The 22,331-nt window shown below is 54.9% G+C and overlaps 2 protein-coding genes across 4 annotated transcripts in view; one reads left to right on the top strand and one right to left on the bottom strand.

Annotated features, from left to right (window-relative positions):
* Nucleotides 1–693: 693 nt before the first annotated feature.
* LOC144721119 (pancreas transcription factor 1 subunit alpha-like) lies at nt 694–3,635 on the top strand. Its single transcript, XM_078598515.1, has 2 exons — nt 694–1,181; nt 2,609–3,635. The coding sequence occupies exons 1-2, from the start codon at nt 694–696 to the stop codon at nt 2,901–2,903; spliced, it is 783 nt and encodes a 260-aa protein (XP_078454641.1). The 3' UTR covers nt 2,904–3,635.
* Nucleotides 3,636–16,708: 13,073 nt separating this feature from the next.
* The window catches only part of LOC144720788 (rho GTPase-activating protein 21-like), a 37,961-nt gene continuing 32,338 nt past the window's right edge, over nt 16,709–22,331 (bottom strand). For all 3 annotated transcript variants that reach the window (XM_078597830.1, XM_078597831.1, XM_078597832.1), the window contains exons 23-24: nt 22,062–22,096; nt 16,709–20,936 (exon numbers count right to left, since the gene is read on the bottom strand). In XM_078597830.1, the coding sequence (XP_078453956.1) occupies nt 19,185–20,936; nt 22,062–22,096 (1,787 nt within the window). In that variant the 3' untranslated portion in view covers nt 16,709–19,184. The remainder of the gene's footprint in view (nt 20,937–22,061; nt 22,097–22,331) is intronic.

Raw genomic sequence — 22,331 nt, 5'->3', positions numbered from 1 at the left:
TCGATTCCCAACTCACTGCCAACACCGGTCACGATTATTTTAACCGTTACTGAGCCTCCTCTAGATCGACTCAGCCTCAAATAATTACCTGGTACAGTGTCTAACCATCGCCACTGGGGAGACAAAGGCGGTCGGGTGTGGTGCTGGTTACCCACCCTCTCGTGTACCGTTTCGGCCTTCAAATGTGCTAGCTAACCGCATTTGCCCCAGAGGCCTGTTAAGGCTATACGGGGGATGTTATATTTGTTGTCTTTGTGCTTGTGTGTGCGTGTATTTGTCTGTGCGCGTGTCTGTTTGTGAGCGCGTATGGCACAGTAGGGAGCGCAGGTGATGCATCTTCCAGTCATATCAGTTAACTCACGCATGGTCGACTGTCTCGTGACGAGCCTTCGACACTTCACGTGGCCACAAGGTGCACGTAGCCTGGCACAAGTGCCGTTGTGACGTCGCCACCACATAGTGGCGAACGTCGGTTGTTGTTGTGCACGCGCGTCTCATGTACGCGTGTGCGCCACTCGTGTGTGGGGTGCGCGTGTGCGCGCGCGACTCGTGTGTGGGTGCGCGCGCGCGTCTCGCGTGTGGGTGCGCGCGCGCGTCTCGCGTGTGGGTGCGCGCGCGCGCGTCCCATATAAACCCGGCCGCCGACCCTCCCTCACCCTGAGCCCCGCTCCCCGCGTGGCGCAGCGCGGCGCAATGGATGCGGAGCGCGGCGCCTTGGCCGGGATGGTGATGTTGGGCTGCTTCTCCCCGCCGTTCCTGGTCGCCGACGACTTCTGCAACGACAACCTTTTTCCGGAGCTGCCGAGACGCGACTCCTTGCTGCTTGGCGGCGTGGCAGGGCCCGCTAGCAGCAGCAGGAGGAGGAGGAGACGTCCCAGGCGCGGCGCGGGCGCGGTGTCGGGGGACTCGGAGCGACATCGACAGGCAGCGAACCAGCGCGAGCGGCGGCGCATGGAGTCCATCAACGCGGCGTTCGAGGGGTTGCGCGCTCACATCCCCACGCTACCCTACGAGCGGCGGCTGTCCAAGGTGGACACCTTGCGCCTCGCCATCGGCTACATCGCCTTCCTGGGCGAGATGGTGCGCGGCGCGGAGCGGCCCACGCGCGCCGAGGAGACGCGGGGCGCCGCGCACCACGGGCACGGCAGGAAAGTCGTCATCAGCCACCGAGCTGCACGTGCGTGAGGGTGACGCTGTGTCAGGGTGTGTGACAGGGTGTGTGGCACGGTGTGTGTCAGGGTGTGCGTGAGGGTGATAATGGGGAGCGGTAGTGTAGTGGTTAGCGTGCTGCGCTACAAACCCAGCCACCCGAGTTCGATTCCCGCTCACGGCGAACGCCATTGACGATCATCTGAACCGGTCCTGGCCTCCCCTAGGTCGACTCAAACTTAAACGAGTACCTGGTGCGATGTGTAAATATCGCCACTAGGGAGACAAAAGCGGCCGGGCGTGGTGTTGCCCACCCACCCCCTCGTGTGCCGTCAAGGCCGTAATAGGTTTGCAAACAGACTTTGCTTTAACATTTTTATGAATGTTATACGGGGATCTTTGAGTGACACTTCATGAGAGTAACGCTGCGTGAGAGTGTGGGGACGCTGAACCATCATGCCCCCAAGCAGCTTCTGTTCTGCCGGATAGGGGGGGCTCAATGGGCGCGGCACAGGCAAGAGAAGAGATGGACTTGTGTGGTACAGGAAAGGGTGTCCTATGACCGGTACAAGCGGTGTCAAGATCGGTCTCTGTGGAGGAGGCTCGTGAAGGACGCTGCTGGGGAGTTGGAGGCAGTCGCAGTCCGGCAACAACGGAGGGCGGAGGAGCGACGCTCACAATAACGAGCGGAGCGCCGGACGGCATCGTGGGGAGCACGGTTATTCCATCGGCCAGTCATCTCAGTCAGTCAGCCCATGGCACCTGGGTCTATTCCGTGACCTCCTGGCAGCGGGCCTTCGTAATTTCACGTTTCCTCAAAGTGCAACTGGCCTGGCACAAGCGCCGTGGTGACGTGACCGCCACTTCGTGGTTGCTGTTGAGTGTGGGCAGCGGTAGCCCAGCGGTTTGTGCGCTACGCCACCCAAGTTCGATTCCCGCTCACGATAAACATCGGTGACAAATATCTGAACCGGTCCTGTGCTTCACATAGGCCGACTCAGCCTCAAATGAGTAGCTGGTGCGGTGTGTAAACATTGGCAAGAGGAAGACAAAGGCGGCTGGCCACACACCCCATCGTGGGGCTGTGCCAGTCTTCATAGGTGCTCAGTAATACAACTTGCCTCAAATGTCTGTTAAATATATTAAGAGAATATTAGTCTTCGTGTGAACGTGAGACTATGTGATGGGGAGTGAGTGAGTGTGAGGCAGATAGACAACAGGTAATCATTCAGAGCTACAGCCAGTGTGGTGGTGACCCCATGCCGACAGTCATAATGTTGAGGTGGCCTGCACACGATCGCCACCATCCCTCAGCAGATGGAACCGTCAGTCACTCCCGGATGCTCGCAGGGGCAACCCCCTGGCGGCTCTGAAAGGGACCTGATATAGGAGACACCCCGATGTTTACAAGCTCACTGCGCATAGAAAGCCATCGAGACGGGGTTGGATGAGAGCGCAGCGCACTCGCCGTTCCCGTGCCGGGGTCGCTGACGAAACGTCTCTTGTTCTGCCTGCACGCAGGGGCTCCCTCTGCGGGGGGGGAGCTGGCGACCAGTCACGACAAAGGTCTCCCGGCTGTGGCTGGCAGGGCGGTGGGGGCCTGCCCCGGGAGCCCCCCACTCAGCGGACATTCTCTCTCGTGGTCGGACGAGCGCCAGCGGCGAGGGCAGCAGGTGGTGCGGACCGGCCGAGTGTGGACCCCCGAGGATCCGCACGGGGGGCCCGCGACCCCGGGCTCCCCGCGCCTCGGGTGAGGAAGGGGTCCGAGGCCGGTCCCGGTCTCACGCCTCGGGGACAGGGCCCGTATCCCAGGCACAGACTTTACACAGGAACGCGTCTCTTCATTTCGCCTGGTTAATCCTTCGAGATGGATCTCCGCAATTGCAAGGGGTCCCAGGTTGTTCACTGACACACAGCAAACACGCAATGCCACTTACAAATGTTAGGGAGCACGGTTGGCTACGTACGGTGCGAAAGATAGTTAACCTATGAAGGCCGGTACGGCACACGAGGGGAGCCTCTGTCTCCCCAGTGGCGATGTTTATACACCGCACCAGGTATTAATTTGAGACTGAGTAGACCTCGGGACTGCCTCGGTCTGCGCGCTGCGCTACGAACTCGGCGACCCGGATTCGATTCCCGCTCACAGCCAAGACCAGTGACGATTATCTAAATCAGTCTTGGGCCTCCCCTAGATCGACTCAGGTTCAAATGAGTACCTGGTGCGGTGTGTAAACATCGTCACTAGGGATACGAAGGCGGCCCACACACTCAGCCATATCTACTCACACACATCAATTACGCAATGACACACACAGTGTCCGTGTTTACATGGCAACATGAAGATTATAATGAAGATGATTACGACGATGATGAAACTAGCGTCATAAAAGCTCGTGACAATATACAATTAAAGCTCTTATATTTTCAGCCTGCTTAATTTTAGAAGGGTCATTGCCCGAAACGTCACCTTACATGTATTTAATTTTAAGGTCACAGTGTTATTGATGAATGTGCAGCGTTTATGCGACTGGTATTTAACTGAGTATTTAAGGAATATAATTTATAGTGATGTAATTAAATAAATGAATGCTGTTTGAGTGCACCTAGTGCAATATCTGCTGTACTTCCGCGACGGAATTCAATGCTTTCTGAATAAAGCCAATGGGGTTTCTGTGAGTTGTCGGTGCCTGCCGTGATTTCCGCACCGCACCAGCCCCAGTGGCCAAGGTAGCGCCGCATGTCGCTCGGATTTACACGCGACAAGTGACTCGCGCTGCATCTAAACTCAATACATTTGAAAGGACACCCGCAGTGGTAGCTGTTCCTGTGTGGCATCAAGGTGACTTCCAGCACCTGGGGCCTGCAAGCGTCCGTGAGTCGGCCAGTAGGCGCCGAAGTTCGCTGCTGTACCTGTTCTCCCAATTGAGTGATTTGCGGCGTAATTTGACAAATTTGGACCGTGACGCAGACACTCCTTTCGATTGACGTCATTGGATCTGTATCGTCCACTATAAATTGTTCTCGTTAATAGTATTAACTAGCGCGGCTTGTCGGAATGACCCGCGAACCTCTACGACAAACGGTGAGTCATGTTCATCGCCCCAAGAAGACATCCTATACTTCCTAGCGCACGCCAGGCTGCGACATCCACAACAGCCACGAGTCCGCGGTGTCACCGCTCGCCGTGCGGCGCAGCGGCGGCGACGGAACGCGGCGCGCATTAAGCGAGGGCATCACCCCTCCCCCTCCAACGCCCCAGCCGCGTTATGATTACGATACAATAATCATTATTGTTGTAATTCGTGTGCACCGCGGCTCACGCAGCAGCAGCATCGCCCCACACTGAGCAGCGCGAACGCAGCAGCAGTAGCCACGATGAATGCAGACGATCTCACTGCTCGCGCCCCATCCACACGACTCCGCGTTCATCACGTTTTAAAGAATGCGTCCTAACCCCTAGAGCGCCACGCCAGCAAGCCCACCATGTTGCTGCCGCTCATCCCAGTGTGACGACTCTACGAACAAGGGAGCCAAAACTCTGTGTGTGTATTGTGCTCACTCCCACGCGGATGTTGTAAGAACAAGGGATCTGGCTGCACGTGCTTCCAGTGTTGCGGAGGTGCGAGGGGACGAGCAGCACCGGGCTCGCACACGGCGATGCGCGAGGCTGGGCTCCTCACGAGCTGCCAGCCGGGCGCGACCTCGAGTTTCCTCGCGACGCGCGGAGCTTGCGGGAGGCACCGTGCCACGTTCGAGAATAAATGTCAGCATTGAACGAAACTTGAACCACAATTCGTAGAATTACCGGGGTGGGAGTTTACCGAAATACGATGGAAATCTTCACTGTGCAGTGAATGTTGTAACAGAAGGCAGCTCGTCACGATCATTGCGCCCTGACGTGATCCTCACGGCGCCAATGCCACCATGAGTCATTCGGAAACCAAGCAGCGCGCCTTGCTGCGACGCGGGGCCATATGGAGACCGCCGCCCCCATGGGAGGAGTCTTCCTGGCCAGGTCCCAGGGCCTGAATCCTCTCTGAGAGCGGGGCTCCCGCATGGAAGCAGAGGCGAGACCCCTTTCCCACGACGCGGGGACTCTCGCCAACAGGTGCCCCCATTCCAAGCCGACCTCCACCCCCCACATCCATCCACCCGCCCAGCCCCGCGCGCTACTCCAACCCCCAGCTCTCAGGACTCTCACAATAATCCCAGAATCCCAGCACCCACCTTGGCCACCTGGCGAAATTCGTCTTTGTCGACCACCACAGTCGACCCACTGGCCAAATGCCACGGCTTTCAATGGGACCGCCTTTTCGGCCACAAAACCTCGGGCTGCCGAGAGGCTCCGTAGCACCGAACACCACACCACCGCCCAGACCATCAATCCCTGCCGGAAACCACAACCCTTCAGGGCCACCACACACGCCATGCTACCACATGACTCTTCACGCCACACCACGCATTACTACCACACCGCCCCAGGCCACCACTCGCGCAGCCATAGCACTCGATCCATCCCTCTACGCACATTGTCAAAGCAAGAAAGAAACCGCACCACACAAGAATCCGCCAAACTATATCCAGTGCCGCAGTGCACCCATGCTTCCACCCCGTCCAGATGACCACGCCACATACATGAGCACACCGCTCACACCTTTACATCGCCCATGCTACACGCGATCTTAACCACCTCGCCACGAGCATTACCACACACCTCCCAAGGCGTCACACAATACATGTATCCACCACATCACCCGGCCTACCACACCAGACAGACCACCACTAAATCCAGGCCACCATATCACCTGGATGATCCCACTACCAAAGCCACCACACCACGCAGACCACCACTAAATCCAGGCCACCACATCACCACAGCTACAGAAACCACGAGGGCTACCACACTACCACCCGGATCAGCACTTATTCTAGGCCACCGCACCAGGCAGGCCACCGCATTCACTTGGGCCACGACACCACCCAGACCACCACTTAATTCAGACAACCACCAAACATCACTCATAATGATTCAACACACCCAAACTCAGAATCCCATACGAGCGACCACACCACCCGGGCGACCACACCACCCGGGCTGGTAGCACCTGGAGCCGCAGCCTCGCTCGGCGCGTCACGTGGGCCGGGTGCAGCTGCCTAAACAAGCAGAGCGCGGGGGAGAGAGAGAGAGCGAGAGGCTCTTACAAAGTCCAAGACGTGTTGGCATGGTTTGTCCGTCTTTAATGTACCATTAACTATTGTCTTTGCACAATATGTCAATAATAAAGCAAGGCATGTGTTTTAATAAAAACACGGGGGTTTTTTCGATCTACACTCACGATGGGCGCTCCGGTGAGGCACGACCCTCACCCCGCGCGCCGCGTTTTGTTGTCGCTCTCTGCGCCCGCGCGCGCTCACAATCGCACTCAGAGACCTTCTGCCTCGCTAGGGGCCAATTGCATTTTATGTTCGTCAATTTTTCACGTGGAGAAAAGTCTCCTCTGTGTTCGAGCAATCCGCATTGATTTTCCTACCATCACCTGGCGCGCCACCCAGCTCCCCATCTATCACGGACGCGCCGTCAAGCGTTTCACAGAGTCACTCCGCTACCATAAGGCACTCACCATACTGTCCATTGTCCCCCCTTGTTAATAACTCATTACCAGGATTTAACAAATCAACCATTACATGTGTTTTGTGTCCCCATATTTTGATCCGCTACGATTAAGCAGATGTTGCGATTGAGAGCAGGAGAGCCCGCGCACTCACTCGCGCTAAAAGGGAGCGTGGGGGCTTTGGCGAGCGCTAACAATGAGCATCAGCGGATCTGTAGAAAACATTTGGAAGGAGGAACAGACCACAACATGCTGGCCCCGGCCACTGCGGGCTTTGAATAATTAGGGCAGAAAGAAACGTGCTGTTTTTGTGTCCCCGTGAATGCACGGAGCACAGGTGCGGACGACGCCGTTCAATGATGGGGAGTTTTTTTCACAGTAAGATTGCCAAGCTCAAGTGCACTATAGAGCGAGAGGTAGTAGACACGGTTAAATGTTGCCCTTTGCTAGAAACGCTTTCACTTTATCGTAGAACAAAGGCGGCGGGGGGAGAGCGAGAGGCTGAGGCGGCGGCCGAGAGGAGCGCGGCCGAGAGGAGCGCGGCGCGCGCCGCCCGGCCTCGCTCCGCGCTCCCCCCCGCGCGTAAAAGGCGTAAAAGGCGCGGCCTCGTTCCGTGCCGGGGGTCCCCGGGGCCCCCGAGGAGCCGGCTCCGGCCTCGGGACCCCGGCGAGCACCGCAAAACGGGACCCCCGCGGAGTTGGGAAACTTTTGAGAAACTTTTGCCAAACTTTCTCAAACTTTGCCCGGAGCGGCAAGTGCAGGCTGCGCGCATGCGTAACGCGGCGAGCGGGAGCGGCACGGCTCAATGGAGGCGGACAAAGGCGCCGTGCGCCGCGCCGCCCACTCGCGCAGCGCGATGCGGGAGGCGCGCGAGGAGCGGGCAGCCTGAGCCTTCCCTCCTGCCTGCCCACCTTCCACCCACCTCCTCTCCTCGCCCACCTCCTCACCCACCTCCTCTCCTCGCCTACCTCCTCAGCCACCTCCTCTCCTCAGCCACCTCCTCTCCTTACCCACCTTCCACCCTCCTCCTCGCCCACCTACTCTGCTTGCACACCTTCCACCCTCCTTCTCACCCACCTCCTCTCCTCACCCACTTTACACCCTCCTCACCCGCCTCCTCTACTCGCCCATCTTCCCTCGCACCCTTATTCTCGCGAACTCAAGGCTTCGTGTGGAATGGCAACCCGTGGCTCCGCACGGCCCCTTTTGGCGTCCCTCGGTCTCCGCGTCCCCACGTTCCCCCACCCCCTCTCGTCAGTCCTGCTCCCCACACTCCCTCCTGCTGCCTCCTCATCCTGTATCACCCTCACCCTGCCTCGCTCTCACTCACGCTGCCTCACCCTCACCCCGTCCCACTCTCACCCTGTCTCACTTTATCCCTGTGTCACGCTCACCCCGTCTGGCTCTCACGCTCACGCTGCCTCACTGTCACCCTGCCTTACTCTACGGAGACACAAAGACACCAAACGGAGACACCAAAACACCAAATAATGACACGATAATGGGAAGCGAGAGGAGGAGGTTGCATAGAGGAATAGGATTACCGATGAGAGGTCATGGAAAGAGGGCGGTGGAGTAAAGAGAGGAGGGGAGATGAGGAGGTGTCCACTGCGCCCGTGGCTTCAAGACGAGCGCAGTGCGAAGACAAGCGCGCTCCTCTCGGGGAAGACCACGGAACAGACGCTGGATCCACATCCCTCCGCGCGTGTCTCTCCCACGACAGACACTCTACAAAGGCGTTGTGCAACGCGTTTTATTTGTAACACTTGGTCTGGTGGTGACGTGGCCCATCGGTAGCGCGTTCGTCGCTTGTTGTAGAGGCTAACGGTTGGAATCCAGCGGTCGCCCTTATTAATGCTGTGGGAGGATTAAAGGTAAAATACGACGCGTCTCCTCCTGCTTCACAGTGAATGCTAAAGATCACGTGACGTCATTCGCAAGAGTAGATAATTACGTGATCGAACCCAAATAATCTAATCCGAATGAAAACAGTGTTGAATTGAACTAGGACCCATATCTATCAGAAAGGGTTCTTGCATATAAACATCTGACAGTTCACCAGCATTGCTTTAAGCAAGCGTGGCACTGCTGATGAGACACTAGATGTCGAAACGGGTCCAGTGCTTTCTTGTTTTAAACAAATGAAGCTGAAATTATGCACTCCCAGAGGGCAGCGTGGCTGATGGGATGTGTTAAAAAATACTTTTGTATCTTTTTTGGGCGGAGGGACAGACAGAGGGAGGAGTCATTGTCCACTGCATTGATTCTCGTGCTCGCATTGTTCGCGCGCACGACGCGAGTGATTGTTTCGTCTCGCAAGGGAGAGCGGGGGCTGTGTGGCCGCGAGGAGGTTGAGAATCCCTCTGCCTGGGGCGCGGGATGGGGGGGCACACAAGAGCCGCTGCCCTTTGGCACAAAGCGCTGCTTCTGCCCCCTTTGCCGGGGGGGGGGGGGGGGTGTGGAGGTAACCGAGTGAGCGCCGCGCGCCTCTTCACGGCTCAGACGCGGCTCGGACCGGCGGCGCTCCCGCACGCCGCTCCGCTAATCTCTCCCGCGTTCAATGAGCGCGCCTCTCTTTATTCGGGGCAACTTGTTGCCCTTTACAAAGGTAAAACTAACGTTGTCCTTTTCAAACATTTGTTCGGCCAGAGATGAATGGCGAGTCGAGCCGGTGGCCCCGAGGACGCGCGCATCTCCGTCATCATCGTCCCATTGTGGTCGCCGCGTGCGCTCGGCCAGCGGCTGTAATGAGCGCGGGGCCCCGTTGGGTGGGGGGGGTCAGAACTTACCACCGGGAGGGGGTCAGGGGCGCAGGCTGCGGCATGGAAACCGTGCAGGAATAAATTCGAAAGCGAACAGGGAACGTCAGCGCCACGTTGCAGCGACCAAACACGAGCACGCAAAGTGAAACAAACGCCTGATTGGCAAAGGGTTGCTAAGCCGGTAACCGTTTCCATGATCGATTTTCCAGTGGTGATTTAGCAATGAAAAAGATGTGTGGCGTACGCGAACCTACAAACGGCACGGCCGCCAAAAAGCTACCGCCGTAGTTTATTGCCCTCGTTTCTCAGTGAAGAAGTAAAGACGTAGCCCCTATAATGCCCCACTCACGACACTGCTGGCGAAACAGCCTCCATTCGAGGGAGCTCTGTAAGGTATTTGGTCTACTCTTCCATCTCTTGGGAAGAGGTGAACGTACCCACACTTTACCCAACCACACGCTACCTGCCGATCAGTCATTTATACTGTTTGGGTGGACAGCGAAATATAAGATGGCACCATTTTTTCAACTGCCGCCGGGAGATGGAGTGGATTGATAGTCTCGTGTGCGAACCATTACACCACGCACGGCAGCTCATTTTCTTAGTTAACAGCTAACGTGACGAGTCTATACGTGTGGAAAACTAAAAACCGGTTTTTACCGATAATTTTTTCATGCGGTTACCGGTAATGCAAAAAAATCAACCCGATTGAAGAGCCCGACACGTCCTGGAGTCCGACCCTCCTGGCCTTCCTGATGGGTCCCGAGTGTCCCGCGAGACGCATTCATCCTCCTGGCAGGGGGCGCCAACACCGGGAGATGCCCGGCAAAACCCAAAAGGCGAATTGTGCTCAACCTGGGGATGGAGAATGTCCACGCAGACCGGCAGCGTCGCGGCCCGCAAGTCCGTGACCATCGACAGCAATTAATGGGCGTTGATAACAAACAAAAAAACCTCTCCAGTGGTGTGCGACTGTGGTCATCCAGATCAGACCATGCAACATAGAACGACGCAATGCTCGATCCACGAAACGAAGGAGCAGTGGCGTCGTAACGACATTATCGGCTCAGGGGGTTCGGCAATCGGTCAGGTGAGGCCCCAATATTTGATTTGCATTAAATTTAAATAAAACGTGGAACGTAAATGAAAGCATTTTCGTTAAAAAAATACATTTAAACCGCGTTTTAAATACGTTTGTGTTCTTTTACACTGTTGAAAATATGTCTTGTAGTGGTTGTCAATGGGGACCCCAACACGTCGCTTTGGCCACCAGGAGGGGCCAAGGCCGACCCCACGCTAGCTGCGCGACTGCGAAGGGGACATCGCAGCGATACACTCCGCTGCTCCGCACGCGGTTATTTGGCTTCACCACCGAAATGTGGAATTGTAGATGTTGCTCTGCACCTGCAACAGCCGTACGAAAGAAGAAAAATGGGCGTTGCCACGTGGCTCTCAAGATGGTTTCCCATTCAAAGTGGTACTCATTTTGCCGATCCCGGAAAGATGATGTTAGGCTGAGTCAAACCCCAACCAGAATTGAACTCGCAACCGTCGATTGCGAGCCCCTCGCTCCCCTGCTGAGCCACCTGGCCCAATGCTCCCTCGCTCCCTACCTCACTCACTCGCCAAAACATGTTTTAGGAACTCGGGCTGTTGAGGCGCCTCTGAAGAATGACGACTACGACTACATTGTTGCTGTTATAGACGAGGCTGAATATAGCAACGCGCACATACCTAAATAAACGCATTTCATGAACTCGTTTATATTAAACTGCACCCGAGCTGCCAGCTTCTGGCAGGGTCTCCCGTCTCCATACAAGTCACTGCGTGACCCTCACACACAGTGACCCCCACACACAGTGACCATCACACACGGTGACCCTCACACACAGTGATCCTCACACACAGTGACACCCACACAGTGACCCTCACACAGTGACCCTCATACACAGTGACCTCCACACACCGTGACTCCCACACACAGTGACCCTGATAAAATGACCCTCACACACATAGACCCCCCACACAGTGACCCTCACACACCGTGACCCTCACACACCGTGTTCCCCCACACACCGTGACCCCCACACACAGTGACCCTCACACACAGTGACCCCACACACAGTGACCCCCACACACAGTGACACCCACACACAGTGACCCTCACACACAGTGACCCCACACACAGTGACCCCCACACACAGTGACACCCACACACAGTGACACCCACACACAGTGACCCTCACACACCGTGACCCCCACACACAGTGACCCCCACACACAGTGACCCCCACACACAGTGACCCTCACACACAGCGACACCCACACACAGTGACCCCCACACACCGTGACCCCCACACACCGTGACACCCACACACCGTGACCCTCACACACCGTGACTCCCACACACAGTGACCCCCACACACAGTGACCCCCACACACAGTGACCCTCACACACAGCGACACCCACACACAGTGACCCCCACACACCGTGACCCCCACACACCGTGACACCCACACACCGTGACCCTCACACACCGTGACTCCCACATACAGTGACCCCCACACACAGTGACCCTCACACACAGCGACACCCACACAGTGACCCCCACACACCGTGACCCTCACACACCGTGACTCCCACACACAGTGACCCCCACACACAGTGACCCCCACACACAGTGACCCTCACACACAGTGACCCCCACACACCGTGACCCTCACACACCGTAACCCTCACACACCGTGACCCTCACACACAGTGACCCCCACACACCGTGACCCCCACACACAGTGACCACACACACAGTGACCCTCACACACCGTGACCCTCACACACCGTGACCCTCACACACAGTGACCCCCACACACCGTGACCCCCACACACAGTGACCACACACACAGTGACCCTCACACACCGTGACCCTCACACACAGTGACCCCCACACACCGTGACCCCCACACACAGTGACCCCACACACAGTGACCCTCACACATCGTGACCCCACACACAGTGACCCTCACACACCGTGACCCCCACACAGTGACACCCACACACCGTGACCCTCACACACAGTGACCCCCACACAGTGACCCCCACACCGTGACCCTCACACACCGTGACCCTCACACACCGTGACCCCCAGTGACCCCCACACACAGTGACCCTCATACAGTGACCCCACACACAGTGACACCCACACACAGTGACCCTCACACACCGTGACCCCCACACACAGTGACCCCCACACACAGTGACCCCCCCACACAGTGACCCCCACACACGGTGACCCCCACAAACTGTGACCCCGCACAAAAATATCCCCCGTATAGCCTTGTTAGACTGTCGGGACGAGTGCTGTTAGCGAGCATCTATGAAGGGCGGCACGGCACACGAGTGGGTGGGTGGCCAACACCACGCCTGGCCGCCTTTGTTTCCCCAGTGACGATGTTTATACATCGCCCCAGGTACTGATTTGAGGCTGAGTCGACCTACGGGAGGCCCTCGGCTGGCTTGATAATCGTCGCTGGCGTTGGCCGTGAGCGGGAATCGAACTCGGGCCGACGGGTTCGTAGCGCAGCGTAGCGCGAACCACTGCGCCGCCACTCCCCACAACGCGGAGTCGAACTGGAGCCGGACGCTGGCGCGGAAGGCAACTCGCGGCGTCCGCTCATATTTTGTCCCCCTTTGTCGAGTGTTTTGATCGAGGGAGGGAGGAGGACATTGTCCTCCCGCCTCAAAGGCCCCACGCACGGCGCAGATAAAGTTGCCATCTGTTGGTGGCTCTTGCCGCGGTTGACATCAGCGCAGCTGAAGCAGCAAAGTCAATGGCAGCGCGACGAGGCGGCGGTGGCGGCGGCCCCACGTCCCGCGGGCCCGAGCCTGCGACCCCGCGCACAGACAAAGGGGCGAGTGGCCCGGTGGCCCGGTGGTGGCGACTCGGGCCCAACAGGCCGGCTGCCCCCCCCACCACCCCTCCCCCAACCCTCGCCTGGCCCCCCCATCCCCCCCGATGGGAGCGTCACCCCCAGGCCACCGCCAAACACTCCCAGCCGCGGGCGGCCCGAGCCCCCCTACCCGCGGCGCCAGCAGTCAGCGCGCACCCCCAACCCCGACCCCTTCGGCGGGGACACAGGGACCCACGCGGAGCGCATTCGCGCCGGGGCAGCTCTCTTCTTCTTCTCCTCTCGCTCCTTCTCTCTCTCTCTCTCTTCTTCTTCTCCTCTCGCTCCTTCTCTCTCTCTCTGTCTTCTCGGTGCGCGGTCGCAGCCGCGTGTCATACGCGGCGCGGAGCTCGCGAATAATGGATGCGAGTCGGAGCCCAGACCGCACTCCGCTGCGTGCTTGCAGTGTCGACGCGCATCATCCTCGCGCGAGTGAGGAAGATGGATCGCGGCTCTCTCCCCTCTCCCTCCGCAACATTAATAAAGCGCCGGGGCCGAGCGAGAGAGGGCGCGCGTTGTTTTGTCCCCAAGTGTCATCGTACTGCCGGCCATTGTGCGCCGCGCCTGTGTGGAGAATTTCTGAGGAATTCATATGCATATGCGTGCGCATGATGACAGCCCCCTCCCGCTCCCTGTCTGCCCAGGGCCTCTCTCGCCTGCTCTGCAGATGGTTTTGAGCAACCGCGACTACAAAACCTGTCACTCGCCAAAGCGAGGGTGGGGGGCCGCGGGTCTCCGAGCAGAGAGGGGGGGGGGCAGGGGGGTTGTCCGGCCGAATGGGACCTGCCTTTGTCTGGATGTTTAAAGTTGTGGTGGCTTTCATCTCCAGCGCCAGAGTCAAGGGACAGAGTGGATGGATCGCCCCCGGAGACGCCGCGACTCGGGGCTTTACCTCTGCCATTCAAACTGCGTTCTCGCCGAGCGCGGATATGAAAGATAGATTCTACAACGCGAAACAATGACCAGCGTCGCTGTGTAAGAACTTCGTCAACACAATAAACAGGCAGAAGATTCGCCCACACATCTCCTTCGCACGCTGAAGGGAAACACTCGCAGAGTGGCTGATGGGAGGAGTGAAACGATTTTATTTTACGTGGAGGGCCGGATATGTGGTGGCGCAGTCTCTTATTTATCCTGTATATATGTATGAAGAGTTATAACAAGTTCGAACAAGATTGCCAGACTGACTGATCTGGTAGTTGTGCGCAAGCGCAAATGATTTGTCCCTGGCTGCCACCGTCTGGGCTCCGTGTCCGTGGGTTTGTGCATCAGCCCCAAAAGCGGACAAGCAACAATGCGGAGCCGATGCTGCTCCAGTGACCGCACACAGCAGGGTTGTGGAGACCAGCGGGTTCATTCTGTTGCTCACATGGACAAAGGGAACGTTGTTTCGGACGGATGTCCTAAATCAACAAGCGAATATATGCACACGGATACGGAGCGTTTTGCATGGAACTCGGAACCACATCCTATACATCGGGCCCTTGCCGATAAACAACTGGCAGTTCACAAGCATTGGTTCAAGGCGAGACCAACTCTGCTGATGAGATACTAAATGTCAAAACCGGTCCGGTTTGCGCGTGTGGAACCAATGCTGCTGAGATGCACTCCCAGAAGGCCGTGTGGCTGATGCGGTGTGTAAAAAGTTGTATTTCTGTGGAGAGGTCGGCGATTTGTGTGCTTATTTATTTGACTGACAGTGGTCCAGATCAGACTCGACACGTTCTGCTCTCGTCTGCTGCTGCAGTGGCCGGGAATTGCACGGATCAGCGCAGCTCGCGTGATGGCCGAGGAGCACTTGCAGCGTCCTCCCCGTATCCACTCGACCCACAACACAACCTCCTCCTCCTGCCACGTTGACTGTTCCATCTCATCCTCCACCGTGTAACAACCACCGTGAGCCCACTGCAGGCAACGACACTTCTCTCTGCTTCGTCCCTCTCCCATCGTCTTTTCTCAAGCTCTTAAAATCACATTGCTCAATGCAAGGTTATTTTAAGAGCTACGCTTCTGAACGTTTGTAGGACGTCCTGAGACGAAGACAATTAGGTGAATTACATCAAATTCAGTCATGTTCGTGAGTTTATTTGAAAGGGCCGGACAAGTTGAAAGCTACATTTTTATTCCACGTTTACATAAACATACCACACAAGTGTATGGAATTTTACACGACAGGGCCCAGCAGTTGCACGGTCGTCGTTGTCAAGGGATGCAGTTCGAGGTAGCAGGCCACCCTGGTTAATACTTGGGTATTAATTTGGGTATTAACTTGAGTATTAACCATAAGAACGTGCCGTCTGCCGCGCAGTGGATGCGAGTGAAGCAAATGAATCGATTGCGAAACACAGCAATCACCGCCCCCTGCTGCGGAAACTCAATAGGACTCAAGTCAGAAGAGCCTCCTCAGCGAGGCTTTCCCGGGTAAACAAGCGGAATAAAGCAAATAATAATAAAAACATTCTATATCCTTCATTCCCAGTCCCCTACTTCGTGTACAGGAATCTGCTCTAAAACTTAGCAACTTTAACGGCTCCCAATCCTGTAAGTAAATAAATGTCACCGTCTGTATAAAACGCGGCGCTCGTCACACGGTGCGACGTTAGAACCTTAGCAAGCTGAACGATACAGCTGTCTCTGGAGGGGGTGTTGCACGGATGATTTTCTGGAGTGAAACGACTGGAAAACCGCACCTATCACAGAAGCGCTGCTCTTGTAAATCACGTCTTGAATGATTTACTTTTGTTAACAGCTCAACTATTGGTGGAAACGAGAAGGAAGCAGGAGTTTTGGGTCGTTAAACGATAACTGGTGAAGTCAGGCACCAACGAGCTGGAAAGGTATTTGATATACTCTTCCAGGCTTACCAGATGTGTTTTGAAAGATGTGGGCATAACCACACTTTACCCCGCCACATGTGACCTGCCGATCGACAGTTAATTTTAAAAGTAAAAGTGTTACGTTTACTGCTCTGTACGTTTGCTTGTGTGGCGTACCGGTGACCGAGTTTCCCACGAGGCGGCTGGTAACACAAGAAACTCCCTTCAAGTGTCCTGGTGTAACCCTACCCACCTCGATCAGCCCTGGCACATTTTCAAAAATAGCAAGCATCTCTGCAAGAAGCGTGGATGCGTAATAAAGGAAAGCACGCGCATTACAACAAAGTGTTACTTTGCAAAACAACACAAAGTTAAAATTAAAGTGCAAATAAAAATAAGGCAAGAGGGTGAGGAGTAGGGGCACGTGGAATGGCAGTCAATTTATTTCCAGTGTAGATAGCGTCTCCGTTTGAAAGTCGATCGTTGTGATACAGCATTACGTAGCATATATTAATTTTACATGCAGCTTGTTATTATAGTGTCAGGTTACAGCTCTTTTCCTTCTGACAATCATGAACTATATACATGCTTACATTTACAAACCCTATTGCAATTATATGACGGCGAAGTGTAACAATGTACAAAGTTAGTAGTTTTTGTTCGGTTTAAATACGGAATTTACTTTACATCTGCAGTTCTAGCGTTGCCATCTCATGGCCAAACTTAACACTGTTCAACAAATAAATACGCAACTATACATTAAAGCAAACAGGGCCAGCAGCCGAGGCCGTGGCGTGGGCTCGCTCCATCAACTTCAGCATCGGAAATGGCACTTTTAAAATCTTAATGCAAGGTGCTGGGGATTGCCACCCTCGCCGTGAAACCACGGCACAGGCGGGGGACCACTCCCCGACGGCACAGAAGGGCTCCCCACGGCACAGAGAAGGGACCCCCACGGCACAGAAGGGCCAGCCCCCCTCCCCAAAAGCCCCGCAAGCCCAGCGCCACTCAGCCACGCCTCGACCTCACGAATTTTGCATAGTAACCTCGTACAAAAATATATCCGGCCATTCTAGCAACAGCTGCTAAATAGTAACCTTTTAACCGCTGCGCAAAATGTCGTGGTGTTATTTACACGGCAGCCGGTGCTTGTAATTGGCGCTATACATGGCATGGTACGTGTCTACATTTCCCCGCGACTTAACATCAAAATATAAGACAATAGAGCAGTGAAACTAGAGACAACGCCAGCAGCAGACTACTTTCCCTTATTGTGAGTCAAGATCACTTTGGCAATTTTGTACATATCCACACTCGCTGGCACTCATTTGGTTGGGCTTGCTCCAATTAAATTGCCAACTGGGGCCACCAATCCCATCAGGAGGGCATTTGTTAAAATGTTAAGTTGATGCCCGGAGCTTAAAACACCTGTAGCCCATTTCTCCCGTGCCCCACACGTTCAACAAAACCTTGCGCATCTCAAGCTTCCTCTTGCCTGGGAATTGTGTATGTGGACACACGGGTTAAAACTTTTTGATTTGCTCGGCATGTAATATAAAAATCCCTTACCCACACGCTAAGTGAAGTTAAAAGCTAGCTATAAATATGAATGCACATAATGCTTTGATCCCTAATAATATATACTATTGGCAGAGCAGCACTGGTGGCCACATGCACGGTGCCAGCCAAAAGCCTGGCCCATACTCAGGGTCACACAAGCCATGCCATCCACGCCCCTGGCCCTGAAGCGATGTGTGCTCAAGCTTAGGGTTGTTAAACGCCAACTGGTTCAGAATCAGTTACCGGTTCCTGACAAGTAGAACCGGTAACCGATTCTTGTGGAATTTGGCAGGCGTGAACGGCGGCCTACGCCGCTGCGTGGTGTATTGCTGCTCGTTTCTCAGTTAAAAGATGAAGGCGGGGCTCTGGAATTGCTGGCTTACCCCCCCCCCCCCCGCTGGTGGAAGAGCCCCCAATGTAGGGGGCTCTAGGGGTTATTTGGTCGACTCTTACACGCTGTCCAGACGTGTTTGAAGAGGTGGTAGGATACCCACACTTTACCCCACCACACTACCTGCCCAATGACTAACTGCGGTGTAACTCATTTATACCACTGGGTGGACAGTGGCGGTGGCGGGGGATTTGAGAAACGTTGCACCATTGCTTCAATAGATGTGCCGGGAGATAGAATCGTACTGGCAACGACTGGATTGCAAGTCCACTGTGGTAGCTCTCATCGTTTCCTCAGTTTAGAAGCTAAATCTGTTATGTTTATTGCCAGACATTATGTTTATAGGGGAGGCAAACCGGTAATGTTTTGACTGTATAACAACCCGACCACAGCTTCATGTGCCCATTCAGATGAGACAGAAGTCTACTTGATTAAGACTACTTGTGTCTGTCATCCAGCTGTGTGGACAGAGAACATGCGCGCGCACACAGAGCGTGGCCCAGGCGTGAGCGAGCTTGAGCGAGGCCTCCAAACACGAACACGCGCCACCATGCTCGCGGCAATTGGTCCACACGTCACTTGTAACTATGTGTTCAACTGCTAAAACAATTAAAACTTCGGTATGCTGTTAGGTTTGTTTTAAAAGTACAATGTAAAAATAAAACGCAGTTTTTTTCGTTAGAGTAAGAAAATAAGGTCTGAAGTGTTTTCACGCCACTTAGAAAAATGTTAGCCAACCAATTTGCTCAGTCGAATGTAGCGTACGAAATGCACCGCGCATAATTAGTGTAGGAAACCACCAAGCTAAAACATCACAGCGTCCACTATATACTTGTGCTGTAGTTTCTAAAAATACCACAATGATAGAAAAAACGAATAATGTAAATTAAAAAAGTTGTTTTTAATGAATGATTGATGCAAATGTGCCCCAGGTAGGTAAATGCTTTCACAAGTACTGGTAGAAGCGCGAGGTTAACACCTGCTGCTGCTGCTGCGTGAGTTTATGAGGGCGGGGGTCCCCGGGCCGGGGTTCGGCCTTGTACACGTTAGCATTGTCATCGCCATGTGAGCCAGGAGGCCCTGGGGCAAAGGGGGCCTCTTCAGAAAGGACGCCAGCACGCCTGAGAGGCAGGGCCGAACTTGTGGCTGCCTCTTCGGGCCTCTCTACCAAGAAGCCCACCGCCCCGCCGTCCAGATCGGTGCTGCTGCCCCGCAGCCGCTCCCTCTCAATCCAGCCTGAGATGCAGAAATCCTGCGAGCGACATTTTGGCTTCAGGCGGTCGATGGCAGAGAGATTCTTCTCTTTCCTGGGCTGCAGCAGCGGCGGCGGCGATTTTGGGCGCCCCCCCGCGTGGCTCTCCCCACCCTCCCGCCAGCCCTCCAGGTCCCTGTGGCCTCCGAGCGTGTGTCGCCGCTTTATGTCGGCCTTCTTCGATTCCGCCGGTTTTTTTCTGGTCCCAAACATGTCGTCGGCCGAGATTTTCAGGCGGCTCTTAAGACGGTCCGTGATCTGCGGCCTCCAGTGCAGGGCCGGCTCGCTGTGGCCCGCCACCGGCAGAGTCTCGCTGCTCGCGGATCGTACTGACGTCAAACTGGAGCTCGACTGCTCCGCAGCGGACTTGGCATCGCAATCTTGTTCCGAAATCTTAAAGGGATTCTGCGCAACGTCTTGCTTCTTCGCGGGACCTGCGCGTTTGCGGCCGCTGTGCTTCCGTGCCAGGGTGTCGCACTCGATCAGGCGGTAGGAGTTGAATGTTTTCTGCCGGGACGAGCCGCTGCCGATCCCTCTGTCAGTGCCGGCCATGCTCTCGCGCGAGCTCACAGGGGAGCCGTCCAGACGGGATCCGCGGCCGCTCCCACTCACGAGGCGTTCGTCGTCTGAGTCGTGCGTGCCGCCGACCTCACTCACCAGCTCGCTCTGCTCGTCGTCCGCCTCCTCGTCGCGGGACTCGCTCAAGCTGCGCGTGTCCTCCGTCGCAGCAGCCGCCTCCCAGCATGGGAAGTTGCTCGAGGAAGTTGTGGAATAGTCGGACGTCACCGAGTTTGCATCGGTTATCGCCGTATTCTCGTACAGCTTCAAATCGGAGAACCTGGGCACCGCTGCAGCTGTTTTTGGGTACCGGTGTCGAGGATAGGAGAGCGGTCCACCGTCGCCTCCACCAGGCCGCTCGTCGGCCAAGCAGGGGCCGACAACAAAGTCCTTATGGGCCTTCGGCTGCCTTGGCTGGCTGGAGAGAAAGGCCTGGCTTGACATGCCATGATTTGGGCCAGCGTGGGAAGAAAAGCTGCCACCCAACGTGGGGCTGGAAGTCGATTTGCACGTCAGGCCAGACGCTCTGCTCAGGGGCTCCCTGTGTCCGAGCGCAAGTGCGGCATCGCTCAACCCGGCGGCCCGCGGAAGCTCTGCGCACCGGTTGGCATGGGGATTGTAAACTGCAGTGGTCGCGACGGTGGCAGCGTCGGAGCCGGAGTCTTTCTTGAGTTGCCTCTCGCTGGTCTCGGGCTCGTGTGTGGGCTTCACGGCACGGGCGGAGGGCAGCTGGGCGTTGTTGTTTCTGGAGAAGCCAGACTCGAGCTCCTCGTCTGAACTGCCAGGAGCGGCCTTCCCTCTCAGCTTACGCCGTTTGCGATGTGCGGCAGCCAGGATGGAGGGGATCAGCTCTCTGCTGTAAAGGTCACGGCTAGACCCCAGGGAAACCTGCACACACACATAATTGCATAATTTTTTATACTGGCAAAATGGTCCTATAGATACAACAGCTCGACCCGAGTTATAAGTGCTGATACTTGCATTGTCTTTGTACTGCTCGCCTGTGGTCTAACACTGGTGAAACAAGGCCAATCCATTTCAAAGACGATGCTTAAATTATAGAAACATGTTTCTTTGCATGTTTTGCTACAAGCATGCGTAGTTAATGCAGAATTGACGCCTTGCAAAAGGTCTCTATTTGGTGTTTGAAAATCTTAACGCCTCCTGTTTCATTGCCAAAAAGGGTAAAACCATTCTTATTTTTCATCATTTTTGACACCGCTCGACACGAGCTATTCGTACTCCAACACTTTTATCCATAGGCTGTGTCGGGTGGAGGAGGGGTTTGCGACACATATTTTTACACGACCTAACCCAAAATAAAGCAATGATGAATCGCATACACACACGTTCGCAGTTCAATAGGAAAAAACAAACGTCACATCGTTCAGACAGCCAGTGTAACCGGTCTCATCTATCATAGGTATCAAAGGACCAAAACCATAAACATCTTAGATGCTCCACAGCACCGCACCTCCGATTAGCACGGTTGGCTACGTATGGTGTAAATGAAGTTCTAAAAATTGCATTGTAATTAGGAAAGAAACCTCACGGTTCTCACTCAAGTCTCTGTTAATGCTCAACACCTGGAATCCATCGCTGGGTTACTCTTCCATCTGAACCACAGTCTGATGCCCAGCTATCGATTCTGTGAGATAACGTCACTTGTACTTGCATCCGACACAACACTGTCTGTTTACACACTGCTGCAACAATCAATCCCATTGTGATGCTTCGGAAACTTCAATTCACAAATAATGCTTATTAAAAGTGATTTGGCCCAGTAAATATTTCTTATGGGAAATGTATATTGTTTAATATTGTCTATGTTTGTGCACTGTTTTTAATTTATTTTGAAATGGTTGCGTTTGCTCTGATTTCTATTTGGTTGTTTTTGATCCGATTACTATTTGCTTCATTGTTATACTTAGTTTTTATGTTACTGCTTGTCAATCTGGTGAACTACACACATATAAAGCGATGTGTTTAGCTGTAAACTTGCAGGTATCCTACCTTTGACTTGGCAGAGTCGCTTGTGGCAGAAGTGTCTGCAACAACAAACAGAATTCAGAATTAAGCATCCTACGGGCTCCAACACTGTCAGGTCTATAACTCAGGCAGTGTTTTGTGAATGAGATGACCGTGCACACAGAATGCACACGCAGTAGATGATTATAAGAACTGTAGACAATGACAACAAATGAAGTAAATCACACATCCCATATGTAACACAAGCTGAAAAGTTAAAGGCCTCTATAGCTGCATACAATTATTACAGCTGCT

Source organism: Lampetra planeri, chromosome 10, assembly GCF_965212315.1.
Source record: "Lampetra planeri chromosome 10, kcLamPlan1.2.h2, whole genome shotgun sequence".
NCBI lineage: Eukaryota > Metazoa > Chordata > Hyperoartia > Petromyzontiformes > Petromyzontidae > Lampetra > Lampetra planeri.
The sequence above is the reverse complement of the archived record's forward strand: the minus strand, read 5'-3'. Positions and strand labels throughout refer to the sequence as shown.

Coding starts and splice junctions, on each gene's coding strand:
- LOC144721119 (XM_078598515.1), top strand. CDS start 694: ATGGATGCGGAGCGCGGCGCCTTGGCCGGGATGGTGATGTTGGGCTGC. Junction 1,182..2,608: donor AGCCACCGAGCTGCACGTGC/GTGAGGGTGACG, acceptor ATGAGAGCGCAG/CGCACTCGCCGTTCCCGTGC.